General features: G+C 37.4%; 1 protein-coding gene across 1 annotated transcript in view; it reads left to right on the top strand.

Annotated features, from left to right (window-relative positions):
* MAP3K2 (mitogen-activated protein kinase kinase kinase 2) overlaps positions 1-21,929 on the top strand; it is a 96,070-nt gene that overhangs the window by 37,521 nt on the left and 36,620 nt on the right. Inside the window, exons 2-5 of the mRNA XM_033231857.1 lie at positions 13,814-13,875; positions 17,315-17,433; positions 18,599-18,639; positions 20,413-20,512. Coding sequence (XP_033087748.1) covers positions 13,869-13,875; positions 17,315-17,433; positions 18,599-18,639; positions 20,413-20,512 — 267 coding nt within the window. The 5' untranslated portion in view covers positions 13,814-13,868. The remainder of the gene's footprint in view (positions 1-13,813; positions 13,876-17,314; positions 17,434-18,598; positions 18,640-20,412; positions 20,513-21,929) is intronic.

The following is a 21,929-nucleotide window of genomic DNA, read 5'->3' as shown; positions in this document are numbered from 1 at the left end:
GTTTACTCTGTCAATTATTTTTTTTGTGTAGAAGCTTTTTAGTTCAACTAAGTCCCATTTGTCTATTTTTTTTTGTTGTTGCCTGTGCTTTTGAGGTTTTAGTCACAAATTATTTGCCTAGACCAATGTCCAAAAGAATTTTCCCTAGGTTTTCTTTTAGTAATTTGATAATTTCACATCTTACATTTAGGTTCTTTTTTTTTTCCCCCCCGAGACGGAGTCTCGCTCTGTCGCCCAGGCTGGAGTGCGGTGGCATGATCTCGGCTCACTGCAAGCTCCGCTACCTCCCGGGTTCACGCCATTCTCCTGCCTCAGCCTCCCCAGAAGCTGGGACTACAGATGCCTGCCACCACGCCCAGCAAATTTTTTTGTATTTTTAGTAGAGATGGGGGTTTCACCGTGTGCACCAGGATGGTCTCGATCTCCTAACCTCATGATCCGCCCACCTCGGCCTCCCAACGTGCTGGGATTACAGGCATGAGCCACCGCGCCCGGCCACATTTAGGTTCTTAATCCATCTGGAGTTAAGTTTTGTATACGGTGAGACATAATGACTCAGTTTCATTCTTCTGCATGTGATAGTCCAATTTTCCCAGCACCATGATTGAAAAATTACACGCCTATAATCCCAACACTTTGAGAGGCCAAAGTGGGAGGATCACCTGAGGCCAAGAGTTTGCAACCAGCCTGAGCAACAGTGATATGCTGTCTTTAAAACTAAAAATAAAAAATTAGACATAAAAAATTAGCCTCAGCCAGGCTCACATGTTCTTTAGCTTTTTTTTAGCAATAAATAATTTTAAAATTAAGGTATATACATTTTTTAGACATAATGCCATTGCACACTTAATAGACTACAGTATATTGTAAACATAACTTTATATGCACTGCGAAACTAAAAAAAGAAAAAGAAATGCATTTTTTAAGGCTATATCTGCCATAGACAGTGATCAGATTCTTCTGATCTATCGGAAAAAAGTAAACTGAAAACCTATCGGGAGAACCCGCTCCCGATGGTTCCGTGGGTTCTTTCTATTTGCTAAGTGTCTCGGCTGGTTTGAGAAATAAAGGGAAAGAGCACAAGAGAGAGAAATTTAAAGCTGGGTGCCCGGGGGAGACGTCACATGTCGGCAGGATCCGTGATGTTCCTCGAGCTGTAAAACCAGCAAGTTTTTATTAGTGATTTTCAAAAGGGGAGGGAGTGCACGAATAGGGTGTTGGTCACAGAGATCACATACTTCACAAGGCAATAAAATATCACAAACCAAATAAATGGAGGCAGGGCGAGATCAGAGGACCACCGGATGAGGCGAAATTAAAATTGCTAATGAATTTCGGGCATGCATTGTTGTTGATAACTTCTTATCAGGAAACAGGGTTTGAGAGCAGACAACCTGTCTGACCAAAATTTATTAGGTGGGAATTTCCTCATCCTAATAGCCCAGGAGTGCTACAGGAGACTGGGGCTTATTTCAGAACCCTTCGGCTTGGAGCATAAAAGATGCACGGGGTGTTTATAGGCCTACCCTCAGGGCTTATTCTCTTTCTCAGGGATGTTCCTTGCAGAGAAAAAGAATTCAGTGATATTTCTCCTATTTGCTTTTGAAAGAGGAGAAATATGGCTCTGTTCCGTCTGGCTCACCGGTGGCCAGAAGTCTTATCTCTGGTGTTCCCTGAACATTGCTGTTATCCTGTTTTTTCAAGATGTCCAGATTTCATATTGTTCAAACACACATACTCTACAAACGATTTCCTGAGGCGACATATATCCTCCTCAGTTTATGAAGAAGATGAGGGGATTGAGAGATTAAAGTAAAGGCAGGCATAGGAAATCACAAGGGAATAGATTGGGGAAGTGATAAGTGTCCATGAAATCTTCACAATTTATGTTCAGAGATTACAGTAAAGACAGGCGTAAGAAATTATATAAGTATTAATTTGGGGAACTAATAAATGTCCATGAAATCTTCACAATTTATGTTCTTCTGCCGCGGCTTCAGCCGGTCCCTCTGTTCGGCATCCCTGACTTCCTGCAACAAAAACCTTCTGGAAAGGATTCATCATTCTAGGTGCCATTAAGAACATTGGTGATTCATGGGAGGAGGTCAAAAAATTATCATTAACAGGCGTTTGAAAGAAGCTCATTCCAGCCCTCATGGACAACTTTGAAGGGGTTCAAGACTTCAGTGGAGGGAGGAGCTACAGATTTGGCAGAAACAGAAAGAGCTAGAATTACAAGTGGAGCCTGAAGATGTGACTGAATTGCTGCAATCCCATAAAACTGGAATGCATGCGAAGTTGCTACTTATGGGTAAGCAAACAAAGTGACTTCTTGAGGTGGAATCTACTCCTGGTGAAGATGCTGTGAACATTGTTGAAATGACAACAAAAGATTTAGAATGTTACATAAACTTAGTTGGTAAAGCAGCAATAAGCAACTCAGTTGATAAAGGGTTTGGGAGGATTGATTCAAATTTTGAAAAAAGTTCTGTGGTGGGTAAAATGTTGTCAAACAGCATCGAATGCTAGAACAAAATCTTTCATGAAAGGAAGAGTCAATTAACACAGCAAACTTCACTGTTGTCTTATTTTAAGAAATTGCCTTAGTCACCCCAACCTTCAGCAACCACCACCACCCTTATCAGTCAGGAGCCATCAACATGGAGGCCCTCCAGTGGCAGAAAGATTACAACTCTGAAGGCTCAGATGTTCTTTAGCATTCTTTTAGCAATAAGTAATTTTTAATTAAGGTATGTACATTGGTTTTTTTTTAGACATAATGCCATTGCACACTTAATAGACTGCATATTATTGTAAACATAACTTTTATATGCATTGGGAAACAAAAAAATTCACTTTATCATGATGTTTGCTTATTGCCATCACCTGTAACTGAACCTGCAGTATCTCTGAGGTATACCTTTAATGATGATGTTTTCTGTCTTCTGGCTTGCATTACTCCTGATGAGAAAGTCTGCTGTCATCCTATTGCTATTGTCTTTTCAGCAGTTTGTGATGCACCTTGGTAAAGTGATTTTCAAGTTTTTTGTGCCTTAGGTTCATAGAGAGTTTTGGATCTGTGGGTTTATAGTTCCTGTCAAATTTCAAACAGTTACGGCATTTCTTCAAGTATATATTCTATCTTACCCTGCTGTCGTTTGGGGACTTCAGCTGAATGTATATTGGGCTCCTTTCAGCTTGTCTTAATGCTCGCTTAGGCTCTGTTCATTTTTTGGTAGTTGTTTATCTGTTTGATTTTTTGTCATTTTTATTATTGTGTTTACTAATCTTTGTTCTCCAATGTCTGATTTACTGTTATTTCATTCAGTGTAATTTTCATCTTAGGCATTGTATCTTTTTATCTGTAAAAATTTCATTTAAAAAACATCTTCCATGCCTGTACTTAACATCTTCTGTCTATCTGCCTGAACATATGGAATATAGCTGTGACAGTTGTACTGATTCTATCATTTGTGTCTTATCCGGGTCTGTTATTATTAGTTGACTGGCTCACGTTTTCCTGCCTCTCTTCATATGTGGTACTTTTTGATTCAATACCATGTATTCATGAATTCTACCTTGTTGGGCACTGGACATTTTTGCATTCTTTCATGTTTTGGGAGGCAGTTAAGTTACTTGGAAACAGATCCTTTGCATCTTGCTCTTAAGTTTCATTAGGTAGAACCAGAGCAGCATTTAGTTTAGCATAATTTTTTTTCTGCTTTTGAGACCATACCTTTGTGAGTACACTACCCAGGGTCCTGTGAATTTTGAGGTTTTCCAGTCTGACAGTCTGACAATCATGATGACATTTGTATGTGAAAGAGACAAAATCAGAGAGTCCTTGCCAGATCCTTACCTCAGTATCTCACTAAATCAGGAAGTATATTTGGCTATGTGTAATAAATACAAGGGGTTACCAAATGAGGGATTTGCTTCTATCTTATTATCATTCTGAAGACTCGAGGTAGTCATCATGTACTCTATTTTAACTTACTGCTTTGCCATCCTAAGCATGTGGCCAAGGATTAAAATATCTAACAAATAGTTTTATATAATTGGGAATTCGAAGCTTAGCTCTGTCTAGATTGGAGATACAGATTTGAGGGTTAGTTTATAGGTGATGTTTCTTCAACAGACTCAATAGAATGAAAAGAGCAGTAGTGCAAGAATGAAGCTTCAAATGGCCCAAGCATTTACTAGCCAGGCAAAGAAAAAGAGATTCTGAAGCCCACTCAGGTGAGATGTGGGAAGTGGGGTGGAGAATGGAGAATTGTGAGAGTGCATTGCCATGGAAGCTATAATGGATATTTATATTTTTAGCCTACCAGTGCTTAAACAGCCTTTTTTGTTGTTGTTTGTGTTTTGCAGTAGTGGGGATGGCATCATCCATTGTGTTAGTCTTGGTGGAAGCAGCAGTGTTCTGTAGTATAACCTTTACTGTAGTAGAATATAACATCAAGAAGTAGGGAAGTTGGCTGGGCTTGGTGGCTCATGCCTGTAATCCCAGCACTTTAGGAGGCCAAGGCAGGTGGATTCCTTGAGCCCAGAAGTTCAAGACCAGCCTGGGCAACATAGCAAAACCCTGTCTCTACAGAAAGTACAAAAATGAGCTGTCCATGGTGGTGGGTAACTATAGTACCAGCACTTGGGAGGCTGAGGTAGGAGTATCACTTGAGCCCAGGAGGTCAAGGCTGCAGTGAGCCATGATTGTGCCACTGCATTCCAGCCTGGGTGACAAAGCAAGACCCTGTCTCAGAAAAGAAAATAAAAAAACAAGAAGTAGGGAAGTCAAGATTATATGAAGTAAGCCATGGCAGGGACTTTGGAATTTATTCAAAGTGTTGCTAGAAACTACCAGTACTTTCTGACAGAGAGCATTAACATTCTCTTACTTTTTAAAAGGATAATCCTTATTGCTGTATGGAAAATGAGTTATATTAGAGTTTGGAGTAAAATCAAGTTGATCAGATATGAAACTATTTCAGTAATCCATGCAAGAGATGATTATGGCTTGGAGTAGTGATACATATTTTAAGGAAAAGCTAATGGGATTTGCTGGTGGATTGGAATATAAGGTGAGAGCATGGGAGGAATCCAAGCTATCCCAAAATTTTTGTTTTGAGCAATTGGAAAAATAGAGATGCTTCTTGATAGAGAAGACTAGAGAAGAATAGATTTTTAAAAAATATTGTTTTAAAATTTTTTTCTTCTGAAATAATTTTAAGTTCCAGAAGTTGCAAAACAAGTATAAAGAAATTTGTTTTGATTATTTGAGAGTAACTTGCTAACGTGAGACTCCATCACCCCTGAACATTTTAGTTTGTAATTGCTATCAATAAGGACATTTTCCTACATATCCAGAATCCAACTGTCAAAATCAGGAGGTTAACACTGATAGAATTATATCATCTAATCCACAGAAACCATTCAAGTTTTGCCAGTAGTCCCAATAATGCTCATTTTAGGAAAATAATTCAATCGGGATTATAATTTGCATTTAGTTGTTGTGTCTTTTTGATGCATCTCAATCCAGAACAGCTGTAACGTTTCCTTGACTTTCATGATCTCGACAGTTTTGAGGTTTACAGAGCAGTTAATTCTTAGACTGTTCCTCAATTGGTATTTGTGTAATGCTTTCCTATGAATCAATTCAGGTTATCAGTTTTTGGCAGCAATATCACAGAGGTGATGTGGTATTCTCAGTGTATCTTACCAGGTGGCACTTTTTTTTAATTTTTAAAAATTGAGGAAGTCAGGCCAGTTAGGTACGTGATTTTAATTTGCCTGTTACTGATGATCTTAACGTGGATCACTTGACTAAGCTTTTTTTTTTTCTTTTTTTGTCTGCTGGGTTTCTGCACTAAAAAAGGTACTCTTTTTTTCCTTTGAAAAATGTGTGGAAAGATTATTTTTTGGAGATGGTATGTTGAAACTAAGTAACTCATTCCTCATCATACTTTTCATCCACTAGTTTTAGCATTCATTGATTTTTCTTGGTTGAATTATTACTTGATTATTTCTATTGATGATTGCTGAATGGTGGTCTTTCTAATTTTATTACTTCATTAGTTGACATTCCACCATAAGAAAAAGCTTTCTCTTCCTCCCATTGTTGATTTATTTCTTTATCTTTGTTTTTATGGACGCACGGTTTTCTTTTTTTTTTGTTTGTTTGTTTGTTTTGTTTCAGGAGATGGGATCTTGCCATGTTGTCCTGGTGGGCTACAAACTCCAGGGCTGAAGTTATCCTCTTGCCTCAGTCTCCTGAGTAGCTGAGATTACAGCTATTGTGCCCAACTTCCCTGTTTCATTTTTTTTATTCAGTGGGCCCGTAATCCAACATTTTTATTTTGATGTTCAAATTGTCCCATATTTGGTTAGTGGAATCCCTTTCAAGCTGTGCCTGTGGCCTTTTAACATGTCCCCATAGTCTTTATGTACTTTCTTTCTGGTTCAGTGAGATGTTTTAGGCTCATTTTGCAGTTACCTCCTCTAAATCAGCTATATCTCAGCCGTATTCTGGTTCCTCTGCCATCCATTGGGGTTTGGTACTTACAGACATCTGGGCAGCAAGGTAAAACTCCATCTCTACAGAAAATTAGCTGATCATGGTAGCAAACACTATAGGCTGAGGTGGAAGAATTGCTTAAGCCCGGGAGGTTGAGGCTGCAGTGAGCTGTGATAGTACCACTGCACATCAGCCTGGGTGACAGTGCAAGACCGTGTCTCAAAAAACAAAACAAAATCACCTGAAAAATTTAGTTGAGAATTTAAATTTTTATTGAAAGAGAATATACTAGATAAAACATCCCCAACCACTTTGTGACTTTCTCTATGTGCATATGTATGGTCAGAGAATTTCCTATTCCAGCTGACTGTTTCCTTAAAAGGTAAATTGGAGTGATATGGTATTATGGAAAGTTTACTTGAGTAAGAAATAAGAAACAGGTATTCAAGTCTTAGCTTTGTCCAATTTTATAAGTTATATTATCTTTTTGACCCTCAGATTTTAAAATAAGATGTTTAGACTAGATGTTTTCTTCTCAGGTGTTTAAAATTTAGTCTTATATTTGTCTTGATTAAAAGTCCTAAAAACTGAGGTAATATAGTGCTTGCCCTTGAAATGGGACTGATTGGCATGAGGAATGGAGCACTTTCTCGAGGCCAGGCTGGGTGGCTCACACCTGTAATCCCAACACTTTGAGAGGCCGAGGCGGGAGGATTGCTTGAGCCTGGGAATTTGAGACCAGCCTGAGCAAACACAGTGAGATGCCATATAAAAACAACAGCAACAACAACAACAAAAAACACTAGCCAGGCATGATGCGTATCTGTAGTCCCAGCTACTTGAGAGGCTGCAGCAAGAGGATCACTTGAGTCAGGAAGTTGACGCTGCCGTGGCAGTGATCATGCCACTGCACTCTAACCTGGCAACAAAGTGAGACCCTGTCTCAAAAAAGAAGAAAAAAAAGAAAAGAAAGGAACACTTTCATGTTTTATGTTATATTCTGTGTTAATAGTTTTTACATTTTTTTCTTTGATAGGAAAAATTAAGCTTAAACATTAAGGAATTCCTTAATGTTACTTGACATTTGAAAATTATATGACTAAAAAGAAATTAAAGTTGTCAGTGCTTATAAGATGGCAGCATGCAAGAAGGATAGCATGGTTGTTTTTGTAAAAATTTGAATTGGTTGTTTTTGTAAAAATTTGAATTAGTTGCTAGTATTTGAAATTGGGGAGATCTCACGTTAAAATTTGGATTAGGGCTTTTTGAAAAAACAGTGTATCTGATAATACTGAGCCTGAACTTCTGTAGGCAGCTATTGACTAGAGCTGAGGCAGTTGCTTCTCTAGGTGAGCAAATGATCTCTAGTTATTCATAGAACCTGCCACTTCTATTTTGTTTCCTTCCTTTCTTCCTTCCTTCCCTTTTCAGATATAATTTGCATACCATGAAATTCACCCTTTTAAATACTACAATTCAGTAATGTTTCATTTATTCACAAAGTTTTGCAACCATCGCCACTGCCTAACTCCAGAACATTTCCTTATCCCCCAAAAGATACTTCATACCCATTTACAGTCATTCCCCGTTTCCCATACCCTGGCTTTGGGGAATCACTAATCTGCTTTCAGTCTCTGTAGATTTGCTATTCTAGACATTTCATGTAAGTAGAATATGGGGCTTTTTAAAAATCTGGCTTGGCTGGGTGCGGTGGCTCAAGCCTGTAATCCCAGCACTTTGGGAGGCTGAGGTGGGTGGATCACGTGGTCAGGAGATCGAGACCATCCTGGCTAACACGGTGAAACCCCGTCTCTACTAAAAATACAAAAAATTAGCCGGGCATGGTGGCGGGCGCCTGTAGTCCCAGCTACTTGGGAGGCTGAGGCAGGAGAATGGTGTGAACCCGGGAGGTGGAGCTTGCAGTGGGCCCAGATCGCACCACTGCACTCCAGCTTGGGCGACAGAGCCAGAGAGACTGTCTCCAAAAAAAAGGCTTATTCCACTTAGCATAATGTTTTTAAGATTTGTCCATGTTGGAGCATGTATCAGTACTTTTATTCTTTTTAATGACTGAATAATATTGATTGGTGATGGAGTCTCACTCTGTTGTCCAGGCTGGAGTGCAATGGCATGATCTGGGCTCACTGCAACCTCTGCCTCCCATGTTCAAGCAGTTCTCCTGCCTCAACATCCCAAGTAGCTGGGATTACAGGCTCCTGCCACCATGTCCAGCTAATTTTTGTATTTTTAATAGAGATGGATTTCACCAGGTTGGCCAGGCTGGTCTCAAACTCCTGACTTCAAGTGATCTGCCCTCCTTGGCCTCCCAAAGTGCTGGGATTACAGATGTAATTTGTAAGCCACCACACATGGTCAATAATATTTCCTCATATGGATATATGACATGTTTATCTCATCAGTTAATGGATATTCGGGTTCTTATAAATAGTGCTGCATTAAATGTACAGGGTTTTGTATGGTTATATGCTTTCAGTTCTCTTGGGTATATACAATAGGAGCGGAAATAGTGGCTCATATTTCTTCACATTTTCATTACCACATGTCATTGTCTTTTTGATTATAGCCATCCTACTGGATGTGAGGCAGTATGTCATTTTGATATTATCATTTCCCTGATGACAGATGATATTGAGCATCTTTATTTTTCTTTTTCAGTATTGTTGTGGCTATTCAGGGCCTATTGCAGTTTCATATGAATTTAAGGATCAGCTTTTCCATTTCTGCTGTAAGAGGCCATTGGAATTTTGATAGAGATTTCACTGAATCTGTAGATAACTGGGAGTATTGCTATCTTAAAATATTGTTTTCTCATTCATGAATATGGAATGTCTTTCTGTATATTTAGTTCTACTTTAATTTCTTTCAACAGTGTTTTGTAGTTTTTAGGGTGCAAGCTGCATTTTTTTGTTGTTGTTAAATATGTTCCAAAGTGCTTTATTCTTTTTGGTGCTATTGTAAATGAAATTGATTTCTTAATTTTATTTCCAGAATGTTGATTGCTAATGTATAGAAATACAATTGAGTTTTGAATGTTGACCTTGTATCCTGCATCTGTACTGAACATGTTTATTAGTTCTAATATTGTTTTTTGTTAATTTCTTAGGATTTCCTGTATCTAAGATTGTCACTTGCAAATGGGCATAGTTTTACTTCTTATCCAATCTGGATTCCTTTTATTTCATTTTCTTGCCTCGTCTTCTGACTAGAACCTCCAGTACAATATTACATAGATGTGGCAAGAGTGGACATCCCTGTATTGTACCTGGCCTTACTGGGAATGTATCCTGTTTTTCACCATAATCAACTTTATTACGTCCTCTTCTGTTTGTTATCTTTTGAGTGTGAACGAGTGTTGAATTTTGGTACATGCATTTTCTGTATGTTTTGAGATGATGTGGTTTTTGTTCTTTTTTTTTTTTTTCTCCCTTGAGACAGTCTCATTCTGTCACGCAGGCTAGAGTGAGTGCATTGCATCATGATCTCTGCTCACTGCCAACCTCTGCCTGCCAGGTTCAAGGAATTCTCCTGCCTCAGCCTCCCAAGTAGCTGGGATTACAAGTGCCTGTCACCATGCCGGGCTAATTTTTATATTTTTAGTAGAGATGGGGTTTCGCCATGTTGGCCAGGCTGATCTCGAACTCGTGACTTCAGGCGATCCGCCTGCCTCAGCCTCCCAAAGTTCTGAGATTAAAAGCATGAGCCACTGTGCCTGGCTGGTTTTTGTTCTTTGTTCTGTTAATGTGGTTTATTACATTGATGGGATTTTAGATGCTGAACCAACCTTGATTTTGTTGCATATATCCCAAATGTGCATGTTATATAATTTGTTTTTTAATGTTCTCGGTTAGGTTTGCTAGTATTTTATTGAGATTTTTGCATCTATTTGTGAGATATTCATCTTTAGTTTTCTCATCTTGGGATAGCTTTGTCTGGTTTTGGTATTGGAGTAATACTGGCTTCACAGTGAATTGGGAAGTGTTCCTTTTTTTTTTTTGGAACCGTTTTTGTAAATTCTGTAAATGTTTGAAGCGATCTGGTCCAGGGCTTTTATTTGTGAGAGATTTTTCTTTTCTCATTTAGTCTTTTTATAGGTCTGCTCAAATTCGTAATTTCTTCTTGATGAGTCAGTTTTGGTAGTTTCTTTTTAGGAATTTGTCTGTGTCATCTAAGTCATCTAATTTGTTGATGTACAATTGTTAATAGTATTCCCTTATCCTTTTTATTTCTGAAAGGTTGGTGTAATGCTCCCTTTTTAATTCTTGAATTTGATTATTTGTGTTTTGCTGCTGCTGCTTTTGATTAGTCTAGCTAAAAGTTTATTAGTTTTGTTGATCTTTCCAAAGGGCCAATTTTTGTTTTATTGATTTTTTAAAATTTCAGTGATGTTTTTATTTTCTACTCGCTATTCCTTTAGCTTGTTTCAGATTTAAATTGTTCATCATCTTCTAGTATTTTAAGGTCAAAGGTTAGGTTATTGATTTGACATCTTTCTTGTTTGTCAATATAAATATTTACAGTTATGAATTTTATCTTTCGATGCATCCAGTAAGTTTTGGTTTGTTGTGTTTTCATTTTCATTTATCTCAAAGTATTTTCTAATTTTTCTTATGCCTTCTGTTGACCCACTGATTATTTTTGAGTATGTTTTTTAATTTTCACATATTTGTGAATTTTCCAGATTCCTTATGTTACCAATTTCTGATTTCATTGCATTGTTGTCAGGAAACACACTTTGTGATTTCAGTCTGTATAGTTACTGAGATTTGTTTTATTACCTACTATTTGGTCTGTCTTGGAAATGTTCTATATGTATTTGAGAAGAATGTATATTCTGCTGTTTTGAGGTTGTTCTGTAGGTGTCTGTTAAGTCTAGTAGTTTTATAGTGTTGTAAAAGTCTTGTATTTCCTCATTGATTTTCTGTCTACTTATTTTATCCATTATTGAATAGCAGGGCATTGAAATCTCCAACTTTTATTTTTGAATTGTGTGTTTCTTCCTTGAATTTTATACTTTTTTGTTTTGTATATTTTGCAACTCTGTTGTTAGGTGCATATAATTTTATAATTGCTGTATCTTTTTGATGTATTGGCTATCTTTTATTATAAAATGCCCTTTGTCACAACAATTTTTGTGTCATAATCTGTTTTGCCTGATAGTGGTATAGCCATTGCAGGTCTGTTTTGACTACTGTTTGCATAGTGTATCTTTTTCTATCCTTTTACTGTCAACCTATTTTGTCTTTGGATTTAAAGCGTGGACCAGGCATTGTGGTTCATAGTCCCAGCACGTAGGGAGGCCAAACTGGGAGGATCAGTTTAGCCCAGGAGCTTGAGACCAGCCTAGGTAATCTGTACAAATCTTTTTTTAAAAAATCAGCCGTGTGTGATAGCGTGCACCTGTGGTCCTATCTAATCGGGGGTGCTGAGGTGGGAGGATTGCTAGAACCTGGCAGATCAAGGCTGCAGTGAGTTGTGATCCTGTCAGTGCACCACAGTCTGGGAAAGAGAGCAAGACCCTGCCAAAAGAACAAAAGAAGAGAGAGAGAGAGAGAGAGGAGAGAGAGAGAGATGTCTGTTGTAGGCAACATATTCGGGTCAAAATGTTTAGAACCAGAAGTTTTTTGGATTTTTTCATATTTTATAGTATTTGCATATACATAGTGAGGTATCTTGGGAATGGGACCCAAGTCTAAACATGAAATTCTTATGTTTCATATACATCTTATTCATATAGCTAAAGATAATTTTATGTAATTTTTAAATTGTTTTTGAGACAGGGTCTCGCTTTGTCACACAGGCTGGAGTGCAGTGGTACAATCATAGTTCACTGCAGCCTTGACCTCCCTGGCTCAAGCAGTCCTCCCACTTTAGCCTTCCAGTTAGGTAGAACTACAGGCATGCACCACCACACCTGGCTTTTTTTTTTAATTTCTTTTTTTTTTTTGGTAGAAATGGGAGTCTCCCTGTGTTGCCCAAGCTGGTCTCAAACTCCTGGGCTCATGTGATCCTCCCACCTTGGCTCCCCCAAATGGCTAGTATTTTAAGTGTGAGCCACTGCACTAGCCAACAATATCTTAAATAATTTTGTGTCTGAAACAAAGTTTCTATTTTATTACCCTTGTAGGCTTCTTGCATGGGGGAATTTGGGCATGCATGGAAAAGATAATATTGCAGTGGAAGGGGCTGGGAGGGTCTTTTTTCTCCTGGGGGATGCTGAATAAACTGTGAGTTGTGCATCTGCCTTTTGACTGTGACATATCACATGAGGTCAGGTTTGTGGAATTTTCCATTCATAGTGTCATGTTGGCACTCATCGTATATTTTTCATCTTATTTTCTAGTTGACCTGGGGATTACAGTTAACATCTTGTAATAACATAGTTTGAGTTAATATCAACCTAATTGCAATGGTATACAAACAGTTTTTTTTTTTTTAAGAATCTTTTTTTGTTTTTTTGTTTTGTTTTTTTTAGGCAGTCTGACTGTATTGCCCCAGACTGGAGTGCCACAGCTCACTGCAACCTCAACCTCCCAGGCCCAAGTGATCCTCCCACCTCGGCCTCCCAAGTAGCTAGGACTACAGGCATGCACTACTGCACCTGGCTAATTTATTTTTTGTATAGATGGGGTTTCGCTGTGTTGGACAGGCTGGTCTTGAACTCCTGGGCTCAAGCAATCCGCCTGCCTAGGCCTCCCAAAGTGCTGGGGGTGTGAGCTGCTGCGCCTGGCCATAAACACCTTTCTTTTATGTAACTCTATCCTTTCCCTTTCCTGTGTACTGTTAATATTATATGACAGTATATTATGTATTGTTATGTATTGTATACCCAGCAACACAGTTATAATGATTGCTTCATGCAGGTTTTTTCTTTTTAAACCAATATATTAGTTTCCTATTGCTGCTTATATAGAAAAAGAGTTAATGTAGCAGGCCTGATTGCTTATTTTTAGAAGGCCTGCTTAGGAGTCAGTCTTTGGCTGACACCTGAGAACTTGGATTTCAGGAGGGTTCCTGCCTCTAACTGATAATGGTTTGTACAGACACTATGGTTTATGCTTGAATACCTGCTTTTCTTCTGGGAGTCTGGAATTTTGCTATGTATTAGGCAAGGGGGTGCCTACATGATCAACCTTCAATATAAAACACCTCCCCCCAGCGAAATGTGTAAAGTATTCATATTGTATATTTCTCATTAGTATTATTTATAGTTTTTTTTTTTTCGTTTCGTGGCTCCTTTTCTGTTTCTTTTTATTAATATGTTAATCTGTTTTATCTTCTAAGGCAATGCTGATGGAAGAACCGTTTTCCTAATTTTCAAATTGTTGAACTGTTTGCCATGATGGGTGAGTTCAAACTAAAAGCGTATTTCAGCTATAATTAAAAGATAGAATGGAAGTGAAAAAACTGTCTCTATTACGTGCTATTTATGAACCTTTTTATAAATAAATTTTATGATATAGCAGATTTATGAAATGTTTTATATTTACTTAATAGACTTAATTACTTGTGTTGCTGTAGTTTTAGAATGATCATTTTATGCATAACACAGTAGGGACATTCAAAATAAACTGTTAAGATGTGTTGTGATTTGCTTAAAGTCTGATGGCAAGAGAGGAATCATAAGATTTTATTTTATGATTCATAGAGCAGCAAATCATTGGTGCTCAGGGATGATATGTTATACAACTCTTGGTCGTATATTGTGGTATGATGTTAGTTTAAAGAGACTAAAGTATGGGAATGGATTGTGTATGTTCAGTTTACGTATCATTTTGTTTTCCTCTTTACCTCCTTTTTGTTTTTTCCTTTTCTCCTTTATGTTAAGGGTTCTAGCATGAGGCAGGGATTAGACAGGAAGGCACTAGAAGGAAATGGAGTCATGAATGGCCTACCCTGTCCTAAATCAAGAAAAATGGGACTGAGTAGTTGGATGCTGAATTTTGAAACTTAGACTGATCCTGGGATTTAATTCTGACATTTACTTGCCAGAGTTTGCCTTTATCACACATTTTCTACTTCTTGCTTAACAAAACAAATACACACACACACACACACACACACCCCTCATGAAGAACTTATATTTGCCCATGTGATGAAAGTAGGGGCTAGGACACTTTCACTGTGTGTCATTGTAGCAAGTTTGTAAGCTTAGACTTCACCTTCCTACTTTAAAATTTTTCCTTCCACTTCCTCTTCTGTAGTCATGAGGATCAGTGCCCTCTTGTAGCCCAAATTTTCTACTCTAGTTAGCCTTACTTTCAGCTCCAAATTGGATGTACTTTTACTGAACTCCTTTCAACTTTTCATTTTGGCTGCTGCCGCTTGTACTCTGTGTATCGATCAAATTTATTTTTGTCAGCCTCAAATAATCCTGCTCTATAGAAGGGCAGCAATCATTGCTTAAAAACATGTATAAATGTAGTCACAGAACACCATGACAGATGTTTGAATTTTTGATTGAGGATGTTCTTCTGTTAATTATTTTTCAAATATCATGAATAAGCATATAAGGTATTTAATTCAACATTTCTGATAAAAACATTTTTTGGTTTTATGCTCAATTGAATGTCCTTCCAACATGTGTCAGAAACCCATTGTACTTACCCATAAGTACATAAGTGAAACCGCGTCTCTACTAAAAATACAAAAAATTAGCTGGGCGAGGTGGTGGGCCCCTGGAGTCCCAGCTACTTGGGAGGCTGAGGCAGGAGAATGGTGTGAACCTGGGAGACAGAGCTTGCAGTGAGCCGAGATCACGCCACTACACTCCAGCCTGGGCAACAGAGTGAGACTCCATTTCAAAAAAAAAAAAAAGAAAAAGAAAAAAGAAATGAGTATATATAAATGTGATAATCAATTTTAGCCAAAGGCCCTCCCCCAAGGCTTTTGACATTGTAAATATTAAGTATATAAAATTATTTAAATTCAAATGTTTAGGTTTCTTCTAATAGAAATTAGAACAACATAGATAGATTAAGAATTAGAGTTACCACTTTGGGAGGCAAAGGTGGGAGGATCACTTGAGCCCAGGAGTTCAAGACCAGCCTGGGCAATATAGTGAGACTCCATCTCTACGAAAAAAAATAAAAAAGAATTAGAGTTCTTCTGTCCCTAGTGTAGAATTAAGGATTTACCTTTTTTTTTTTTTTTTGGACACGGATTCTCACTCTGTTGCCCAGGGTGGAGTGCAGTGGCGTGATCTCAGCTCACTGCAACCTCCGCCTTCTGGGTTCAAGTGATTATCCTGCCTTAGCCTCCTGAGTAGCTGGGACTACAGGCGCCTGCCACCATTCCCGGCTAATTTTTGTATTTTTAGTAGAGACTGAAAGTAGGGTTTCACCATATTGGCCAGGCTGGTCTTGAACTCCTGACCTTGTGATCTGCCCCCCCCCCCCCCCCCCAGCCTCCCAAAGTGCTGGGATTACAGGCGTGAGCCATTGCACCTGGCCAAGGATTTAACCTTCTTAAAGAAGGTCACATCAAATGCTTTTATTCCAGTTGAGATCGTTCTGAGCTTATTGATGGGTGCATCTATTGTGATTGTATTGTACCTGTCTGTGGCTTGGTTACCTATTTGGCTAAACTAACATTATGATAAAACTTTATTTTATAAAAAATACTTGGTGAAGGATTATAAAATTTTCTCTTAACCTGGAAATATTAATAAATTAATAAAACCAATAATAAAACCTTGTAACCATTACTTTTAAATTTTAATATGCAAATAATTTCACTACAAAATAGAATATATGAAATGTTACTAAAAATTAGTAAATTAGAGAAGTCAACTATTTATGTGTTTGAGAGACTATTAGGGCTACTGAATTGTCAGAATATTTTTAGTGATTCACCTTGTAGGATATGGCATGTTTTTTTACTACTCCAAGAATATAAGTTACTGCTCACCAAAATGGTTACATTTTAAAATGTAAACTGTAAAGTCTCTTGATTCCTTTATTTACCATTTGTGATTATCATTAGTAGAATTGATTTACTAGTGAAAATAAATTAAGTTGTCCCTGACGTCTTCCAGAGAGCTTATAATTGGCATTACTGGCAGGCACATGCTTTTAGTCTCAGAAAGAAACAGTTGGTATATTTAGAAGAGTCTAAAAGTTCATGTTCGTGTTCATGATCCTTTCTCTCAGTTTTATGGACTTGGTACTTTTTCTAAAGAAAGGAATTTTCTTACATTGTTACTGACCATGATCTTTAAATAGTCTGTTTTTAGTCTTGTCAAACCTTATGGTGAAGAAGTTTGAAAGAGCATTTCCAAATACAGTAGGCCAGTATCCACAGGTGAAGCTTTTCTTTGTTGCTGACTCTTAAGTATTGACGAAAGAAAAAAAAAACCTTCCAAAATTAAGTCTGTACTTTGAACATAAGTGCTAAGTAATGATATTTATACAAAGTTGTTTATTTTTTTCCTCTACTTTTTAAAAGATTTTAGATATCTTGATGTTTTGTTTAGGAGACATAGAAAAGAATTCATTTTAACAGGGCAGTTTTGACCTTATTCTAGGATATTAAATCAGTGGAAGAATCAGAATGACTTCATCTTGTCTATTAGTGTCACATGTGTGGACTAATGGTAGAGCTTGACTCTGTTGCAATTTTATTTTACCAAAAGGATAGGCATTAAAAATGTTCTAGATGGATTTTTGTATGCAGTTAATACATTCTCTACTTTAAATTTTATAAATTTTGTGTGATGTCTATACATGTTGATATATATGTCACAATTACAATTCTATATATGTGTTTTATTTCAAAATTACCTAGATGATCAGCAAGCTTTGAACTCAATCATGCAAGATTTGGCTGTCCTTCATAAGGCCAGTCGACCAGCATTATCCTTGCAGGAAACCAGAAAAGCAAAATCTTCATCACCAAAAAAACAGGTATTTATTTTAATAAGTATATTTTGTTTTTCTATGAATTACTTTCCTTTAATACCCCAATCTTATGGAGAACTTGTTTAATGTGTTTAGCCTTTACACTTTCGAATCAAGTATTTTGTTAGTGTTTGTTATACATTTTCCCATAAGAGTGTGTGTTCATCTGTTAACAATAGCAAAGACATGCAATCAATCTCAATGCCCATCAGTGGTAAACTGGATAAAGGAAATGTGGTACATATACACCATGGAATTCTATGTGGCCATAAAAAAGAATGAGATCATGTCCTTTCGGGAACATGGATGGAACTGGAGGCAATTATCCTTAGCAAACTAATGCAGGAACAGAAAACCAAATACCACATATTCTCACTTATAAGTGGAAGGTAAATAATGAGAACACGTGGAGACTTAGAGGGGAGCAATAAACACTGGGGCCTACCGGAGCGGGGAGGGCGGGAGGAGGGAGAGGATCAGGAACAATAACTAATGGGTACTAGGCTTTAATACCTGGGTGACTAATCTGTACAAACAACCCCCCATGACATGAGTTTACCTGTATAAGAAATGTGCTCATGTACCCCTGAACTTAAAAGTTAAAAAAAAATTTTTTTAAGTATGCATTCATAAAGAATGGTAGCATTCTGCAGCCGAGGTTGACCCCTTCCCAGAAAAAATAAGGTAGCATTTCATTTAATGTGCTAACTGTTTTCCAAAGCTGACATTTCATCCAAATTTCAAACACTTAAGCAGATTGTTTTTTGTTTTGTTTTGTTCTTCAAATAGTCTACTCTGGATTTTTAGAAATGAGGATGATTTTGATTTTGATAAATCAGATTAGTTTGGGATACTCAGCGTGACATACAAAAATATAATATTCTGTATTTCCCATAACAGGATCAGCAAATGTCTCATACTCCTGGTACCTTCACTAGTAGATCTTGGTGTTCTTTCCTGTTGAGCCCAGATTCAGCAACATAATTCTCAACTTTTTAGCAGACACTATCAATTGTTTGGAGCTGGTACAGAAATTCAAACTTCCTTCCTCGTCTGGTCTATTTTAAATGAATGGCTAAAAAACACTATGATTTAGAAATTGTAGGAGTTTTATCTAATCTCTGAATGATTTGTCTGATCTCTGAAAGACTCAATTGTCATTTCATTACAGAATGATGTCCGAGTCAAATTTGAACACAGGGGAGAAAAAAGGTAAGGAAAGAAGCATTACATGTTAATTAATTGATTTAATCAAATGTGTATTCTAATAAAGCTGTTGAAAGGTTCTTTTCAGATTTGAATGAAGTTTCATGGTTTACAAATTGAGAATAGAGTAGTCCTTGGGAATATGTAATGTGTTTAGACTTAAGATAGATAACGTATGTCAAAATGCAGGCTAAACATTAGAAATGATTAATGTCTTTGCAATTTTCAGAGATAAATAAGATCACTGCTTACTACAGCCTTTAAATACTGTCATTTCCTTTTATTTTTATTTGAGGGAAATTAAGTATATTTTTCCTTGTAATTGTTTCATCCCTCCAGATACTATACAGCATTTATATACGTGAGCTTAACACTCACAATTCTGATTATTCTCAAGAGACCTCAGTGCTATGACATGTATGTCATTAGCAATGTTGAGGAAAGTGAATTGGACTAGTGGTTGTAAATTATTTAGCAGAGATGTAAACCTAGCCTTCTACTTGGTATCTGTATCTCAGTGCACAAATTATAGGATGGTAGTTGACAACAAAATTGCTGACAAGACCTAATGGGAGTTAAGGCCGATGGAATTTTATTTTGAGATGGGGGTCTTACTCTGTTGCCCAGGCTGGAGTGCAATGGCGTGATTTTGACTGACTGCAACCTCCACCTCCTGGGTTCAAGCGATTCTCCTGCCTCAGCCTCCCGAGCAACTGGGGTTACAGGCAACTGCCACCATGCCCTGCTTAATGTTTGTATTTTTTAGTCGAGATGGGGTTTCACCATGTTGGCCAGGCTGGTCTTGAACTCCCGACCTCAGATGATCCACCTGCCTCAGCCTCCCAAAGTGCTGGGATTACAGGCATGAGCCACTGTGCCTGGCCTGACGATGGAATTTCATATCTGCTAGTAGTGTCTCATGAAATAATGTAGTGAAAAGCCTAACAGTTTTAAGGATTTTAAAGTGGCGCACAAATCATATAAGCGTATTTTATATAGAAATGTTTAAAACTGGAATATATCAGATAAACCATGGAACTCTCCAATCTATTTTCCTATTTAAGATTCTTTTATGGATATTTTCCCAATTTTTTCATTCATTCAGCATTATTTGTTGAGTACTTAGTATATATATGCTAAGCCCTAGAGGAATAAAGGGAGCAAAGCAGACATAGTCTCTTTCCTTATGGGTCTTATAGTGTGGTGTTGGTGGTCTTCAAGCTTTAGGTGCATGCTCTCAAGGGGCAGCACAGGCCAATCCTTTGGAAAATAGAAAGAAAACACTAGAGTTTTAATCTTTTAAAAATACTTATTTTGGAAGTATGCCTACATGATACATGTACCCCAAAATGTTGAGTTGATAAGGATACAGAAATCAAAATTTGAATCCCTGGAGAACAACTTTATTCTTTTTAACAGTTTCATTTCATTCTGTCATAAAGATGTCACATAGTTAAGTTTAATCACTTTCCTCAATAAACATTTTGCATTGCTGTTTAACATTCATATTGTAGTTTCAGTGCAAATTAAAAACTGCAGAAAATTTTGAGAATTTCTTTCTTAAAATTTGTATTAGGATAAAACAGACTTCAGAGTTTTTGAATTTTGGGTTGAAAATTTGTGCCTGTGATAAAAAATGTGCTTTTGTAGTGTTTAAGTAAAGTGAATATTTACATAATTTAAAGTTAATTTTGTATCTCTCTAAAAGGAGATAACTGTTGCAAGTTTATTACTTAACTTTACCTAAGAAAATAAAATCCTAAAATTGTGTTTATATAGAATCCTTCAGTTCCCTAGACCAGTTAAACTGGAAGATCTGAGATCTAAAGCTAAAATTGCCTTTGGACAGTCTATGGATCTACATTATACCAATAATGAGGTAAACACATACAGTTTAACTTTAGTAGATCTTATCTTGAAAAGTAATGTGTTCGTTTAAGAGACTGCTTTTAAGACGTGTTTTTATTTAGGAATTGATAAATATATGGTATATCAGAAGAATAAAAGCTAAGTAAATTTTAACTGACTAAAATGGATTTTTTTCATTGTGGAAAATAATAGAGGGTGCTACTATGCAAATAATTGAATGAGGGCATATTATAGGGGAAAATACATGTATTGGAATTTTGCTGCTTATTTATGGTTTTGTTTTTATTCTATGTACTTTATTGATGAACTGTGTTTTCCTGTCATACTCTACACTTGGCTACAGATGACAGAGCTTTGGTGGTTAAACAATTGAGTTGAAGGATTATTTTAGTGTTGGTCAGGGCTCAATTAGATTATTATGTTTGGGAATCAGTACATATGATCTTAAGGGGCTTGCTTTAGCAATGAGGAGCTCTGTGTTGTGGAGAAACCCCTTTTTAATGTTCTGTAAACTTAGGATTGGATTCAATGATCTTTGAAGTTTCTTTTAGTTCTTGGGATTCTATGAGATATCAAGATCTTGTGATCTTAAAATTTATAGGACAATTTAGTTAGTAATTGGGTTGTAATTAGGCGAATTTGGTTTTTATTTTCAGAAAGCATTTATTAATTTTTCAGGCATCATGCTATAATTTATAAGTTGCAGCGCCTTATAGAGTAGACCTTATAGACTTGTGGTACAAGTAAGCTGTTAATAAATGAGCTGTTTCAATATATGAAGTTCTTTGAAAGAAATGCATAAAGTAGGCTAGGCATGGTTGCTCACACCTGTAATCCCAGTACTTTGGGAGGCCGAGGTGGGCGGATCACGAGGTCAAGAGATCGAGACCGTCCTGGCCAACATGGTAAAACCCCATCTCTACTAAAAATAAAAAATTTAGCCAGGCATAGTGACGCATGCCTGTAATCCCAGCTACTTGGGAGACTGAGGCAGGAGAATCGCTTGAACCCGGGAGGTGGAGATTGCAGTGAGCTGAGATCGCGTCACTGCACTCCAGCCTGGTGACAGAGCAAGACTCCGTCTCAAAAAAAAAAAGAAAGGCATAAAGTATTGTGATGAAGAATAAAGGGCAGAGCACAGTGGCTCATGCCTATAATCCCAGCACTTGGGGAGGCCAAGGCAGGAGGATCACCTGAGGCCAGGAGTTCAAGACTAACCTGGGCAACATCACAAGACCCCATCTCTACAAAATAGTAAAATTATCTGAGTGTGATGGCATACACCTGTATGTTCGGGAGGCTGAGGCAAGGGGATCTGAGGTGGAAGGATAGCTTGAGCCAGGAATTTGAGGATACAGTGAGCTAGAGTTGCACCACTGCACTCCAGCCTGTATGACAGAGTTGTCTGAACAAAAAGAATAATTTTT

This window comes from Trachypithecus francoisi, unplaced genomic scaffold (genome assembly GCF_009764315.1).
Source record: "Trachypithecus francoisi isolate TF-2019V2 unplaced genomic scaffold, Tfra_2.0 Lachesis_group13, whole genome shotgun sequence".
Classification (NCBI taxonomy): Eukaryota; Metazoa; Chordata; class Mammalia; order Primates; family Cercopithecidae; genus Trachypithecus; species Trachypithecus francoisi.
Note: the sequence above shows the minus strand (reverse complement) of the source record. Positions and strands in the feature narration are given on the sequence as shown.